Source organism: Agelaius phoeniceus (genome assembly GCF_051311805.1).
Source record: "Agelaius phoeniceus isolate bAgePho1 chromosome 6 unlocalized genomic scaffold, bAgePho1.hap1 SUPER_6_unloc_1, whole genome shotgun sequence".
NCBI classification, from domain to species: domain Eukaryota; kingdom Metazoa; phylum Chordata; class Aves; order Passeriformes; family Icteridae; genus Agelaius; species Agelaius phoeniceus.
In genome coordinates this window covers 743,073-758,010 of record NW_027509865.1, presented here as the reverse complement: position 1 = coordinate 758,010, position 14,938 = coordinate 743,073, and the positions used below count along the sequence as shown (strand labels likewise).

At 52.0% G+C, this 14,938-nt stretch overlaps 1 protein-coding gene across 5 annotated transcripts; it reads left to right on the top strand.

The window, feature by feature from the left end:
- Positions 1-1,371: 1,371 nt before the first annotated feature.
- On the top strand, positions 1,372-4,539 carry LOC143691861 (GTPase-activating Rap/Ran-GAP domain-like protein 3). 5 transcript variants are annotated; one of them, XM_077172591.1, is made up of 6 exons: positions 1,378-1,471; positions 1,972-2,036; positions 2,657-2,720; positions 2,975-3,001; positions 3,359-3,413; positions 4,215-4,539. In XM_077172591.1, exons 1-6 carry the CDS (start codon positions 1,463-1,465, stop codon positions 4,280-4,282), a joined length of 288 nt encoding a protein of 95 aa, XP_077028706.1. In that variant the 5' UTR covers positions 1,378-1,462; the 3' UTR covers positions 4,283-4,539. The 5 variants fall into 5 exon arrangements, 1 of the variants encoding a protein (XP_077028706.1); XR_013180308.1 differs by lacking the exons at positions 2,975-3,001; positions 4,215-4,539 and having other exon boundaries at positions 1,372-1,471; positions 3,359-3,773; XR_013180310.1 differs by lacking the exons at positions 1,972-2,036; positions 2,975-3,001; positions 4,215-4,539 and having other exon boundaries at positions 1,396-1,471; positions 3,359-3,773.
- Positions 4,540-14,938: the final 10,399 nt, after the last annotated feature.

Below are 14,938 nucleotides of genomic sequence, written 5' to 3'. Positions count from 1 at the left end.
TAGAGACAGAGAGAAAGAAAGAAAGAGAGAGAAAGAAAGAAAGAGAGACAGAGACAGAGAGAAAGAAAGAAAGAGAGAGAAAGAAAGAGAGAGAGACAGAGAGAAAGAAAGAAAGAGAGAGAAAGAAAGAGACAGAGACAGAGAGAAAGAAAGAAAGAGAGAGAAAGAAAGAAAGAGAGACAGAGAGAGACAGAGAGAAAGAGAGAAAGAGAGAGAAAGACAGAGAGAAAGAGAAGAGAGACAGAGAGAGACAGAGAGAAAGAGAGAAAGAGAGAGAAAGACAGAGAGAAAGAGAGAGAGACAGAGAGAGACAGAGAGAAAGAGAGAAAGAGAGAGAAAGACAGAGAGAAAGAGAGAGACAGAGAGACAGAGAGAAAGAAAGAAAGAGAGACAGACAGAAAGAAAGAGAGAGAGAGACAGGAAGAGAGCGAGAGAAAGAAAGAAATAGAGAGAGAGAGAGAGAAAGAAAGAAAGAGAGAAAGAAAGAAAAGGAAAAAGGAAAGGAAGATAAAAAAAGGAGGAAGAGAAAGGAAAGAAAAAAAATGAAAAAGGAAAAGGGTGAGAGTGAAAAAGAAAGAGCGAAAGTGGAAAAGGGGGTGAAAAACAGAGTGAAGAAAAGAAAAAAGAGTTGGAGTGGAAAAGAAAGGACATTCGGGAGGGGCGGTGCTGCCTAAGGTGCTTCCGCGCCCAGGAGCGAAGGAGCCGTTTGACCTCCTGGCGGGAGCGCAGCTCCCGGTGGCGGAGAACGGAGCGGTGGCTGTCAGTCCGAGACTCCAACTCCCGGCAGGCCCTGCGGCCGTTAAAGCGCGGCGTCTGACGCAACGGCCGACGCGCCATATGAATGGCTGGCGGCCCGAGGCGGCCGCTCGCCGGGGGAGCGGGGAGCTCCCGGCGCCTGTCCCGCGCGGGACGGAGCCGCGGCAGCGACGCTGGAGGGGCGAAGCCTCCGTCCGGCCGCCCGCCCGGAGCCGAGCGGCGCGGAAAGGGGCGTCCGCCCGGTGCCTCGGCCTCGCTCAGAGGTCCGGTGGCGGGGGCTGAGCTCGGCGGGGCGCGCTGCCGCCCGCCGATGGCGGAGCGCCAGGCGGTGCTTTGCTGCCGCGGGCCGGGAGCTGCAGGAGGCCGCCCCGGGCGAGCGGCGCCGGGCGCTGCCGCGGTCACTGTGCGGCTGCTGCCCTCGGGCTGGCGGAGGCGCGGCAGCCGCCGAGCTGCAGCCGTCTCCCTCGGGCCGCTACCGCTGCTGCGGGCGGGGGGCGGACGAGCGGCTGCGGAGGCGGCTCCGCGGCGTGCTCAGCCTTGCGAGCAGAGAGCGCTCGACATCGCTGGCATGACCACGGCTGCTGAGTGCCTCAGTGCTCGTGGCTCTTTCTTCACGCAAACAGATGGAGCGGCATCGCTGAGCAGTAAAACACAGCGATGGCCCGGAGAATGGCGAGCGCAAGGAGCGCCGGGCAGGATCCTTCTGATGGCACAGGTGCGATCGGCAAACTCAGCCCCTTGTGCCCCTGCCCTCCCGACCCCCAGGGGAAATGCTCTCCAGCCTCGAGCTGCTGAGAGACAAAACGTGTGATTTGACACTAGGGTCCGGAAAAGGTTTCCGTTTAGATTAGCAAATGCCTCCATTGTTCTCGGTTACGTCCTAGGATCGGTTTTAGGCAGTGACTTTCTACCGCTTGTCGGATTTTCTTGTGCAATGGTAAGAAAATAGGCAGGTCTGATACTGGTTTCGCTTTTTTCGCTTTTTTTCTACTTCATGTTCCATGAGCTGCTTTTATCCAAGCAATTGGTTTAAAGTTCTACTGTAGGCGTTTCTGGTTCACTTTTTTTTTTTTCCCTCTAAATCGGCAGTAAATATAGCTGAGTAAAATTACCTTGGTTTTCTTCCTTCTTAAATGTTTTTATTGATAATCCTATTTGAATATGCAGAACACGTGGGTATGTCCTGTAATATATCCTAGCTTTTCTTGTTTACAGGGTACTCAGAAAATATTTTTCCCTTCGAGTCCCACTGAAACATTCTCCGTGCAATCTCCGTTAAGGTCTGTGTTTGCAAATAAGCCACCATCAGCTGAGATATTTGCCTGTGTACCTTTTCCTGTCATTCAGAGCTTGCGTTCTGTGGTTTTTATGATAAACCTATCAAACTTGCGAAACCGTTTTGCAAATCTTAACCGTTGAAGGCAGCAAGAAGTGGTTTTAAAGGCTGTTCTTGAGCAGACAAAGGGGAAAAGTGTGAATTTGATGCTGAACTTGTCCTTTTTCATTTGACTTGCCTTGAATTATTTAGGAAGAGAGAGAACTAGAAAAAAGAGAGAAATAGAATTGGTTCTTGAGCCCTCCTAAAATGCTCCCCGTGATTCCGTGTGGAGCCAAAGTGAAGGGTGATGGAACAGAGCCCCTGTGCTTTAGAAGGAAATCAATTTCAACCTGATCTCCACCCTGAGTCTCCCTAATTTCTGTTTTTAAAATGCAAACTCAGTTTAGGAAGTGTTGGGAGTTAGTATTTTGGGGAAGAAATGGCAGTTGCACAAACCGTTCCATTTCCCAGAGGCTCTGGGAAGGATTCATTTTGTAAGCGCTGTAACTGCCATCGGTTGGTGCTTCGGGGTTGGAATGTGCACTTGCCCTCCGATAAAGCACTCGTTCATTTGCATTTCAGTGCCAGGAGTCTGGAGAAACTGGAGAAGAGCCCAAGAGACATTTTTCATCCTGAGATACAAAAGGTAGGAAGTGACTTTTTTTTGTTTGGTTCTTTTTCTTTATGATTTCCTGGAAATAGAAGTAATTAAGTATAGATCCTACCGGTTTGTTTCTTCCAGTAGCTAATAAGAATAATAATAATAATCTAATACTACTTAAACTGTCTCTTTATCCATTGAGCTGGCCATTTCAAATCGAAATTCTAAACACAAATAAAACCATCATCCTTGTAGAATCTTTAATAGGAGGGGGCTAAAGATGCTGTTTCTGTTGACAGGATTTATTGGTTCTTGAAGGGCAAGAGGTGAGTACAAGCCTAACTACTTCTTGCTCACAGACCCGTCCGGTGAATACGGCTTTGTATTTGGATGGGCTTTTGATGACTTCTAAATCAATTGCTCGTTACAGTAAAAAGAAGTCATGTTTTTTTGAACCTGACAGCAAAAATAACTTGAAGCACCAACTTAATAATAATTGATCACCCGTCTAAGTTAATGATTTTATGCTATACTATCAAAGTTTAAAGGTAAATTATTGTGTAGTAGGAGATGGTATAAAATGTATGTTCTAACGTGTAGGATGTAGGCAAAGATTAGAGGAACCAAATTTTTATGTCTTCTGTTTGACTGTTCACCAAATAATATTTGGTTTTATTTTCCAGGGATCGGTGAATTTTAAATTTGGAGTCCTCTATGCTAAGGATGGTCAGCTTACAGGTGATGAAATGTTCAGTCATGGTGAGGTTTTCACCTTCTCCTTAATTGTTTTGCTCATCTGAAAAGAAAAAAAAAAAAAAAAAAAAAAAAAGGTATGTTTATTATTTGTTACCCCGTTCTGTCCGTTTCCTCGGTATTTGCTGGAGCTCTGCTTACCCAAGCTTTGGGTAAAACAAGCTTTGGGTTCCTTCTGTCCCACTGGGTGTTGCCCAGTTTGGTTGCATCTGGTGAAATTCACCCTGAGCCCTTACAGAACCAGCTCAAACCACGTGAGAGCCATTCGCAGCTCTCTCAGGACACCCGGAGGAGGATGGGTGACGTTTCTGAGCATCTGGCAAGTGCACTTCTATCAAAACTCGGCCTGTGCAATTTCTGGGAAAACCCTTCTGTATCCTGAAGGGTTCCTCAAAGTCTGTTGAGGATCCAGTTAGCAGTTGCTCACCTGGATGGTTCCAGCTCCTCAAGCTAACACTTGTACTCTTGCCCTGTAGTTTAGATCTATTGTAGTTTTGTTATTTTGCAAGATTTTACGTCTTTGGACAATAACGTGCATTTCACTCTTTGGAACCTCTGGGATCATTCCTTGGTGCAGCACCACCTAATGGGACACTTGGCTGCTGTGCTGAAGGGCTTGGTTACTGGAATTGTAAATCCCGGAGAGTTTGTAAGTCTTCTGTCCCCAGGGAGGTGTCACGCTTTGTTCACCGTTGCTCTGTTTGTCGGGTGCTGCTTCTCGTCGGAGGTATTAACTTCAAACTGCCCTGTTCTTTTTTGAACTTTTTTTCCTGGTTCTCTCCGTAGGGCAGGGAAGGACTCTCGTATCCCGGTCGTCAGACTCAGCGCTGCCCGAGAAGATACAGAGACTGTAAAAATCATAAGAAGCAGCTAGGACTGCAGAGGAAACAAACTGGAGAGAACAAAAGGTGATATTGTTCTCCTTAGCCTGGATTAGAAACATCCACTGCGCTTTGATGCCGGTGGCTGCCAGGGGCTCGTTAGGTCTCTTTAGGCAGGTGTAGGTGTTCACTTGTAGGTTCTATTTTTTGGCAAAGGACCACGAGAGAAGTTTATTTATAGATCCAAATAAACATTCATCTTATCTGAACATAACCTGTCATCCCCTTTCTGACATTAAGGACTCCTGTATAAATACTTGGGGGGGTTTTCTTTGTCATTTCTGAATGGTTCCATTTTGCCGGATACTTGAACGAGTCTGAGGTGGTTTAATTGCATACTGCTTCCTTGAAATTCTGTTGGTCTCTGCTTGGAACCCTTCTTGTACTGCTTAATGAAAGACTTCGGATGGTGTTTTCTTGCCTGTTTGTGGTTAAGGTCATGCTCTGATGCATTTACAGAAGCCATGGCAGGAGAGAGTCAGCTGCTGGAGAAGAGGAGACAGTACTATCCCTGTGCAGCACGGAACTGTGCCACTGCTGTGTCATCAGCTGTGTCTGCACTGAAAGTAGCCACCTTCACTTGTAGGTAGCTCCTTGGTGCTTTAGGACACGCTGAGGGATTTATTCCTTTTGGGATCCACGATGAGAATTCCCAAGAGAGGTAGTAGTAATAAGGTCTGAGATTGGAAAAAAGCCTGTGTCCTTGGAATGTTGTTGTTGTCGTCAAAAGTTAATTTTTCCTTCTTTCTTAGCCGGTAGTCAGCTTTTTGCTTTATTTTTTGTGGTATCAGTATTTGATTGTTTAAAAAATTGCTTCAAAAGAACTGCAGTGGCTGGCCACCAGGACCTTGTTCCGATTTGCCTATTTGCTTGTAGCTAAAACGTTTCCATATTGTTTATCATTCTATTGAAGAAACTGCTGCCCAGTCAACTAAGAACTGAACATCTATCTGTCTAGGACATGGGGAGAGGATTTAGGTCATGTCTTTGTTTCCAGAAAAAAGTTCCAGTGTAGTTTCTAACTAGAGGAAAAGGGGGGGGGGGGGTAAAGACTCGGGGCTCTGATGCCACTGGGGGCACCCCGAGGTGCCCAGGAGAGGGAGCCCCACTGCGGTGCAGGAGCAGGTATGTTATCACGTACTAGAGAGCAAATTATAAATAGAAATAGGAAAATTATAAATATAAAAATATTTTTAGATCGTTAAAGAAAGCGGTTTTTTTTACTTGTCAATAGGCAGGGTTTTGATGATAAAAATGATAAATACAAAGAATATGAAGGTAGAAATCTAAGTCTAGAAAGATATCATAAATACATACAGATAAAGTTTAAAACTAGAAGAAAAAATCAGTTGCAGCAGTAGATACGATACATAATATAGATAATACTTTAAATACATGTCTAGAATTTTATAGATATTATAGATAATTATTAATAGATTGCATCAAAAGAAACGATAAATATAAATGTGAGTATAACTATACAAAGTATAAAAATATTTCGATACCGTTTAAAAGAAGGTGTTTTCTTGTATTTATTTGGTTAGAGATGGGGTTTTTATTTGGATTAATAGACGTATTCTAGAAATATAAATCTAACTGTAGAGAGATCCAATCGATAGAGGAGGATATTTCTAAAACCACAACCGAACGCCGCCGCCTTCGGGGGAATCGCACGAGCTCGGCCGAAGCAAGGCGAGAGCGGCCGACCCTGACGGCCTCGAGCGAACCGAGGCGAGGCTTCCGAGGCTGCCTGAAGCGAAGCGAGCCGAGCTCAGGCGAAGCGAGCCTGCTGCTCTCGTGCGCGCTGCTTAGCGCCAGTGCGCTCCCAGCCTAATGAGCTCCTGCCCGAGCCCGCGCTCCCGGTCGTGTCCGCGCCGTGGCCGGGCCGCCCGCGGGACGCGGCAGCGGAGAGCCCCGAGCCGGGCGAGCTGAACGGGAGGCGGCGGCGCTTGCCCGCCCGCCGTCGGGGAGCCGAGGCGAGGCGAGCGGAGCCGAGGCGCGCCGAAGGCACAGAGCGGCTGGGAGTTGGGCCGAAGCGAGGCGAGCTCGGCCGAAGAGGCGAATGCAGGCGCCAAGAGCCGAGTTGAGGCGCCAAGAGCCGACTGGAGCCGAGCGTCTCCGGAGCGAGCCGAGCTCCGCCGAGCGCCGCAGCATCCCGGGCAGGGCGAGGCGCCGGGCCGGGCTCGGGGTGCAGTCGGGGCTCTGGGGGGCTTCCCCGCCTGTCCCTCTCTCTAGCCCTCCTTCCTTCTCCCCGTCTTCGCCTTCTCTCGCTCCCTTTCCCCCATTCCCTCTCCCCCCGCAAAGCCGGCTCCTTCCTGTCCTGTCCCTAGCCCGCTACTCCCTTCTGTTCCCCCTGTCTCCTTCCTCTGCCCAGCCTCCGTGTACCCTCGTCCCGGGCTTTCCCTTCCCGTGCCGCTTTCCTGCACAGCCCGAGCTCCCTCGCCGCCCTTTGTCGTGCCCTGCTCTCGCTCCTCTCTTCCCGTGCCCCCTTTCTTCTTTGCCCCGCAGCCGCGGGGCTCGGGCTGCCGGAGAATAAAGCCCCGAGGGCCGGAGCCCGGCGCCCCTGGGCCCTTGCGGGAGTCCCCGCGCGGGGCCGGAGGCTCTCGGCGGATCCCCCCGTGCCGCTCAAGCAGCGCGGCCGACAGCGCCGGAGCTGCGGCTTTGCCGGCATCGCGCTGAGAGCGGCCCCCGCTCCGTGCCGGGCCGTCCCCGCCGTCTGTGCCGCTCCCTCTCTCGCTGCCCCTGGCCCGTGACAGCGAGGCTGGGCAGGAACCTCAAGCCTTCTGGGGGCTGCCCCCTCTTTCTTGTTGCAGCAGAATCCCTTGCTGGGGCCATGCACGTGTGGGAAGGGCTTGGGGAAGCGCTGCGCTGCTGTCCGGGGCAGTCGGCTTCGTTCGGAGCCTTCTTTGGGGGTCAGGGAAAGGCGGGGTGAAGACTCGGGGCTCTGATGCCGTTGGGGGCAGCCCAAGGTGCCCAGGAGAGGGAGCCCCACGGCGGTGCAGGAGCAGGTGGGGGGCGGGCGAGGGGCGGGGGTCACGCTGGGTGCCGTCCCCCAGAGGGACCCAAAGCTGCCACCAAATGCACAGGGCGGGGTGAGTGGGTGTAGGATGCTAAAACCTGGCAAGGCATTCGGTTTTCTAGGTATTGCTAAAGAATAGGAATTGGTCTCTAAACTCAGCTGGGGAGAAACCCTCTCTATGCACTCATTTGTTTACAGGAACGTAGAAGGTTCCGACTGGAGATGCGTAGTAGTTCTGAAGATATTGCCGTGAGGTTTTGATCTAGGAGCGGACCGAGCTGTGCCCTGGAACCCTCAGAACAGCTGCAGGGGCTGAAGGCGATAGAAAGGGCTCTCTGGCACCTTTTGCCTCCGTTCTCTGCCAGCGCCCAAAGCGTGTCGCAGTCCCGGAAGAGGCGCTTGTCATCCCGAGAGCCAAAAGGAAGACGTGTCAAATCCCAGCTCTGCCTTGTGTTTCGTGTGGGTTTTTTACTTCGTATTGATGTCATTCCAGAGAGCAAGGAAAGAAGAAATGGGACCGGCTCCCACTATTACTGTGTGAAGGCTTTCTTGAAAGGCTGCTGTATTTCTATTGTCCTTTTCCACTCCAAGCTTGACTTTTGCCCTCGTTTTTCGAGCTCTGCTGCATTGGGTGTCCCAAGGAGGGCGGGGTTCCTCAGCAGGGCTCTTAGGAGGCGGCGCTGATTCTGCTTTTTCTGAAGGCGTCTCAAAGCGTGCTACCAGAATGACAGTTTTGTGCACTGGAAAGCTTTCCCTCAGTGCCATCAGCGCACGTCCGTGTCTGAATTGTGGAAGCAGACGGACTAAGAAAAGCCAGCACCCGGAGCAGATTTCTGTTGGCTCTGTGTCTGTGAGAAGCGGGCTGTGTGCTGGACGGGGAGAGGCGCTGTTGGGGAGTGGCATCAGCGCCAGGTGTGAGCTGTGAGGATGATGGGGGGCTCGGAGGAGCCCCAGGTGTGAGCTGTGAGGATGATGAGGGGCCGGCTCCTGCCGGGGGGGGGGGGGTGCGAGGCTGTTTTAGGGGGAGGCTTCGCCTCAGCTCCCTTTTGCATGGAGCTGCTGAGTAGAGGGGTTCATGGGGGGGCTCCCGGGGCTGTCTCATGGAAGGACTGCGAGAGCTTCTCGAAGCGTCTGGGCGAACACCTGGATACGCGCTTGGATCCGCGGAGCATCGCTTCAAGGAGGTGCCGAGGGACGAATCTTTGTGCCGGGAAGCAGCAGCCGAACGGGTGAGCGCGTGTGGATTTGGAGCGGGGACTTTGGTCCTTTCCCTTTTCAATTGGATCTTGGCAGTCCCCCCTCCCCGCTTCCCCAGGAACAAAAAGGGAGCTTGTGAAGACAAAAGAAATGAAGGAGAGGCAAGCAGCTACTCTCCTAATATTGTCTGTGTTTGAACTGGGGGGGATCCGCTTTCGCTTGCGGTTCCAAGGATGTCGATTGAAGGAAAAGCTGCCTTTTCCCGGCTGTTAGGGGTATCCCAGGGGTGACAGGGAATCCCTGCGTTCCATTTGAACGGGAATGGGCAAAGTATTGTTGTCATCGGATGGCTTTGATTTGAAGGTAGCCAGCCCATTTTCATCATCCTAAGGTTTAAATGGAGGGGACAGCGCTGGTGTCCCTCCTTTGCAAGGGTTTGAATGGAGGTCAAAATCCCCCTTTGCACATGGCTTGAAGGATTTCATTGGAGGAAAGCCCCTTCTTTTCTGCTCTCCCAGGGGATGAACTTGAAGGGGAGAAGCCATTTCTTTGCCCTTGTTGAAGCGAGGTGAGCGCCGCCCGCGGCGTCAGTTTCGGGGTTGAGTTGCGGGAAGCCGCAGCTCTGGCGGCGTTTGCAGGGCTGCAGTCGGGCTGTGCCGCTGCATTTGAGGGCGCTTCTTGTGGCCGCGGCCCGGCCCGGAGCGTTGCCGCTCGGGAGCGCTGCCGGCCCGGGCCGGGCGGGTGCCGAGGCGCACGGGGAATTTGGCGCGGCAGCGGCGGAGCCGCTTTGCCGGTGCGAGCCGCCGTGCGGAGCCGAGGGCAGCTGGCGCCGGGCCGGCCAAGGGCGGCAGAGGCGGCGCGGGCGCTGCTGCGCCGGCCCGGCCGGTGCCGGGCGCTCTGTCCGCTCCGGGCGCGGGGCTCGGGCGCCGCCGGGGCCCCCCGGGAGGGGGAGCGGGCGGGGGTGGGGGGGCTCTCCGGGGCGGCGCCGCCCCTGCGCGCCGGAGCAGCCGCCGGAGGAGCCGCTTTGCCGCCGGGAGCCGCGCTCCGTCCGGGGCCGGCAGCGCGGGGTTGGGCTGCCACAAATTCTTGGGTGTCGTGATTCGGAGGGGCTTTGTAGGGATCGATCGCACGGGTTTGTTCTGGTCGCAGCGGGTGTGCGCTAAGGGCTATGGCGTTCTTCCTGACCGGTACGGTTCTCGGTTCGGGTGGTGACGATCAAGGTTTGGTTTGAATCGAGTTCTGTAGTCGGATATTTTTTTTGCCGGGCTATTCTGTTTTTAAAGGCGTGCAATGGTTTCTACGGGTCGTTGCGTGAAGCAGCGGCTCGGATTTTAATTCTGTCGCCGTGGCTTTTATTAGCGTGGGCGTGTAGCGTTTGTTTCGGTGGGTTCGAGGTGGCGTCGTGTCGTTAATAGCAGCGGGGTTTTTAAAATCTCTCTAATTGCGTTTGTGTTTCTCGTCTTCCAGGGCTTTTATTTCTTTGGTTTGTTTGATTGTAGTGTACGTTTTATTGTGACGGATCATTTGAGCGATCTTGTGAATGGTTACGTTTCTCTTTCGGCTTTGTGTTTATTTCTGGGTGGTATTTTTATTTTGATCGAATGAGGCTCTATGCGTTTATTCTTCAGTTGGGAATAATTTTTTTGATGCAAATTAAAGTTGCTTTGGTTTGGGGGACTTTTGTTTTACAAATGTATTTTCTTTTGGTTTTTTTTTTTTTCTTTTTTTCTTTTTTTTTCTTTTCGTTTCTTGTTGTCCTTTGACGTATTTGGTGGTTATTGATCAGTTTTATTTTTGGGAACGTGGGTATTTCTATGGTGGGTCTTTTTAAGTAGGGTTTTTTTTTTTTTTGGGTAGTTATTTTCTTATTTTTTAGTGGTTGAGATTTTTTGGTTTTTTTCTATTTCGTTCATTAGTTCGCTTTCTAAAGTTCTTTTGACAGAGTATTGCTTATTCTTTGAGTTAGCGTAGATGTAGAACTTCGGTTAGTTTTTAAAATAACGTTCAGGGTCAGTGGCACTGATTGGAGTTGAGCGAGTTGGTTTGGGTTTTTTTAGAGGTTTTTGTGATTTGCTGCGTGTGTTTCTCCAGGGTTTTCTTTTCGTTTGGTTCCATTTTTCTGATGTGATGAGAACTGTTAGTGAAAAGAGTGTTGTGTGTTTTTTTCGCTGGCAGTTGTTTGGCTGGTGGAGGTATCTTGATGGTTTTGGAAGACATTGGTGGGAATTCGATGCTGTTTGTTTTGTCATTGCATTTAGGAATTGGATTTTAAATGTAAAATTCTAAGGATAGCTATCTTTAAACAAAACGAGTAGATGTGTAGAAATGGGAATAAACTTTTATTTTGATCTATTCGATCTCTATTTAAAATTTAACAGGTAACTTAAGTCATGATATATTCCAATAAGATATTGTATTTTTCAAAGAGCATTGTGTATGTTGATAGATATATCAATAGAGATGCTAAATATAAACACAGCTCAAAGGAAATTTTAAATCTAGAAATGTGTTGCGAATCTATGCAGATATATAGATCAAATTATTAAAGGATTGTAAATGTAAAGTGACATAAATCCATACAACACGTAATACAAGTGATACCGTATAGATCTTATGATGGTATATTATAGGAAACAGCTATAAATCTAGTCCATCGCTATGATATAATGTGTAAAACTTTATAGATATGGTAACTGTAAATACAACAACATTATTAAAAGTAGCTTAAAAGAAAGGATGGTTTTGTTTTTTACTTGGCAAAAGCAGGGGTTTTATTATAAAAACTACAAATACAAATGATAGAAAGGTAGAAATCTACTTGTAAAAAGATCTTATGAATACATCAAGATGGATATAAAAATTGAAACTATTAGAAAAAAGAAGTTGTAGCAGTAGATTTGGTACATGATAAAAATAATGATTTATCTCTATGATGTGAATAATAGATATGTGCTATGTAATGATGAATGGAATGCATCAGTCTAAACGGTGACTATAAAAGTGAATATAATTATGCAAGCTCTAAATATAAAACTATTTCAATAGAGTTGAAAAGAAGGGTTGTTTGGTATTTGTTTGGTTAGAGATGGGATTTTTTTTGGAAGAATAAAAGTGTGATAGAAATCTAAATGGAAGTCTAGAAATATACAATCAATATATAATGATATTGCTACAACCACAAAGTATGAATAAATACAGATAATAGGAATAGGCATAATAGATTGTATAAACGACGTAACACATCACTGTCCGGTCTAAATATGCGTGTGAATAGAATTAGGAAAACTAGAACTATCAAATTTATTTCAAGAAGGCATGAAAGAAAGGGGGCTTATTTGGTTCTTGTTTGGTAAGAGGCAGGTTTTTGGCATTTATTTTTCGAGGAGTTTTTGGGGGGGATGGCCCCTGTTCTTTTTTGCCGCCTTGGCCGCCCGCAGGCCCAAGGCGCGCGGCGCCCCCGGCTGGGGTGGGCGGCAGTGCTGCCGCCTTGTGGGCAGAGCGCGGTACTGCAGCCCGGCGCCGCCGCCAGGCAGCCCTCTTGGGCGTGGCGCGTGGCGGAGTTTGTTTGACCTTCTGAAAATGGCGGCGAAAAGGGCGGGAAAGCGGAGGACCCTGGTGTGTCTATGCGGACTGCCTGCACGGAACACCGACGCCGGCGCAGCCCCGGCGGGATTTTTGTGGCGTTTTAGGTGTACCCGACACGGGCTGTGGGGTCAGCGGCGCCGCGGGCGGGCGTATTTTGGCGTGTTTCTGACCGGCATGTGAGTAACCGCCTCTCTCGGCCGAGGGGGGGGGGGGGGGGGTCCTCTCTCGGCCGCCATGTTGGGAGTGGCGTGTCACCAATGTCGCGGGAGTTTGTTTGACCTTCTGAAAATGGCGGCCAAAAGGGCGGGCAACCGGAGGCCCGCGGTGTGTCTATCCGGACTGCCTGCACGGAACACTGACGCCGGCGCAGCCCCGGCGGAATTTTTGTGGCGTTTTAGGTGTACTCGACACGGGCTGTGTGGTCAGCGGCGCCGCGGGCGGGCGTATTTTGGCGTGTTTCTGACCGGCATGTGAGTAACCGCCTCTCTCGGCCGAGGGGGGGGGGGGTCCTCTCTCGGCCGCCATGTTGGGAGTGGCGCGTCGCCAATGTCGCGGGATTTTTTTTTTTTTGACCTTCTGAAAATGGCGGCCAAAAGGGCGGGGATATCGGGGACCCGGGAGTCTGCCGCCCTGTGGCCAGAGCCCGGTACTGCAGCCCCCCGAGCCAGCGCCCTGCCCCTCGCCGCTGGCTGCCGGGGGCGGGGCAAGGGCACGGCTGCCGAGCGAGGCAAGGGCGAGGGGCGGGCGGGAGCGAGGGGCGGGCGGGAGCGAGGGGCGGGCGGGGCGGGCTCGGTAAATGGCCGGGAGGGGTGAAAGACGTTCAGGAGTGCAAAAGGGACACGATGGCTGAGAAGAATGGCCGGGGGGGGGGGGGGGGCGCGGCCCGGCGGGGCCGCTTTCGGCGGGCGGCGGAGGCGCGGTCGCAGCGCTCCGCGGGCCGGGGGCAGCGAGCGGGGGCGGGCGAACGCTGTCGGAACGGGAACGGGGCTGCACCCCCCCCCCCGAGCCCGCGCACGCGCCTCTCCAGGCGGCGGAAGCGACGGCGGGCCGGAAAATCCCGGCGGGGCGGCGGCGCTGCCCGCCCTTTCTGCCGCCAGCTTTGCAAGGTAAGACCGCCCCGTCCCGCCCCGCCCCGTCCCGCCGCCCTCCGGTGTCTGTAAACAGACAGACTCCCACTGGCTTCCCACTTCTCCGTGCTGGAGAGTGGGAGAAAGGTCCGTGCTGCTTGCCGTGTCCTCGGTGGGCAGAGAGCTCTGACCTTGCCTTGGATGGGCTGCTGAGGATTGGATCCATGGGGATGTGCTTGGATGCATTTAGTGACCTTTACAGATTTCTTTCCCCGCTTTTTTCAGTTCACAGAATCATGGAAGAATTCAGGTTGCAAGGGGCTCTAAAGATCACCTCATTCCAAGGCTGCTGCCGCCGTGGGCAGGGACGTGCTTCCATCGAGCAGCTTGCTCAGAGCCTCATCGCAGAGCACCGACGGGCCTTGAGCACTTGCAGCGATGGGGCAGCCCCAGGACCTCTGAGCAACCTGTGCCCTGTGCCAGCCAGGTGCCAGAGGAGGAAGGAAGCCCTTCCCACCTGGAGCAGAGGCTGCGTAGCCTTGTGTCACCGAGCGTGTGAGACAGAAAGGCCCTTCCTTTCTGGAGGGGTAACAACACTCAAAGCTCTTTCTCGGGACAGGCCGAGCAATGGAAGGCCAAAGGAGCCTTCAGTTCTTCCAGCAGCTTTGGGAACAACTTGAAGGAGGAGCAGAGCTGGCCTGGTGCCTGCCGGCTCTGCAGGCAGTGGGCATGGCAAAGCTGCAGCTGCATCTGTCTTCTTGGCTGAGGCTTTATAAATGAGGCGCTTTTCTGTAGTTCCTTTTCAGGCATGACGTGCAAGTTGCCCCTAGAAGTCCAAAGGCAGCTGTTTTCTTAGCAGAAGGAAGTCAGGAGGAGGCAAAGCCAGCAGCTAAGTCTGGATAAAAAACTTGGCTAACCTCTTTTCCCCCCCTCCTCCAAACAGGCAATTGTGAAGCACTCAGCAGAGATCTGCCCGGGAGGAAAAGCAGAGCCAATCTCTGAGAAGAAGGGACGTGCGAGCTCTGGCGAGGACGGCTGCTCCCCCTGGCCTTGGTGTGGGACCTCCTGAGCTGCCATTCCTGTGGTGGGAGTGTTTCTCCTCTCCTCCGGCCAAGCCAGAGACCGCCTAGGGAAGGAGCAGGTAAGGTTGAAGTACCGAGGTCTCCCAGGTAAGAAGTGACACGGCAAAAGGAAATGGCCTCAACTTGCAGCAGGGAAGGCTTAGATTGGATTGGAGGGAAAATTTCTTCACTGAAAGGGTGCTGAGGCGTAGGAGCCCAGGGAAAGTCCCCATGCCTGGAGACATGTCAAGGATGTCAAGATGTGGTGTTTAGGGACCTGACTTGGGGGGGCAGCAGCTGGGCTCGATGTCCTTAGAAGGCTTTTCCAACCACAAGGATCCTATGCTTCTGGAAAGCCTTGACCCCTCTGGCTCTAGCACAGCACCTGGATGCTGACAAAATGAGGCTGGTCCTAGAGCCTGGAGGTCCCTGTGCCACAGGGAGAGGACAAGCCGGTGTCACCTGCAGGGAGGGTCTCGTCCCCAGAGAGCCGTCAGTGACTCCGTCCCTGCCCGGGGCTCTGGGTGCGCCCTCGGGGGGCGGGGGACGACACCTGCCCTCAGGTGTCCCTCTGGGCACCTGGGAAGGGAACCAGGTCCATCCGTGCGGCAGCTGCAGGGCTTGCAGGCTTTGGGGCTTTGCAGCTGTGTGCCTTGTCACAAGGTGGCAGGGACGTGACACTGCCTGGCAACGCTGCTGG

Coding starts and splice junctions, on each gene's coding strand:
- LOC143691861 (XM_077172591.1), top strand. Junction 2,037..2,656: donor TCCGTGCAATCTCCGTTAAG/GTCTGTGTTTGC, acceptor TTTGCATTTCAG/TGCCAGGAGTCTGGAGAAAC. Junction 3,002..3,358: donor TGGTTCTTGAAGGGCAAGAG/GTGAGTACAAGC, acceptor TTTATTTTCCAG/GGATCGGTGAATTTTAAATT.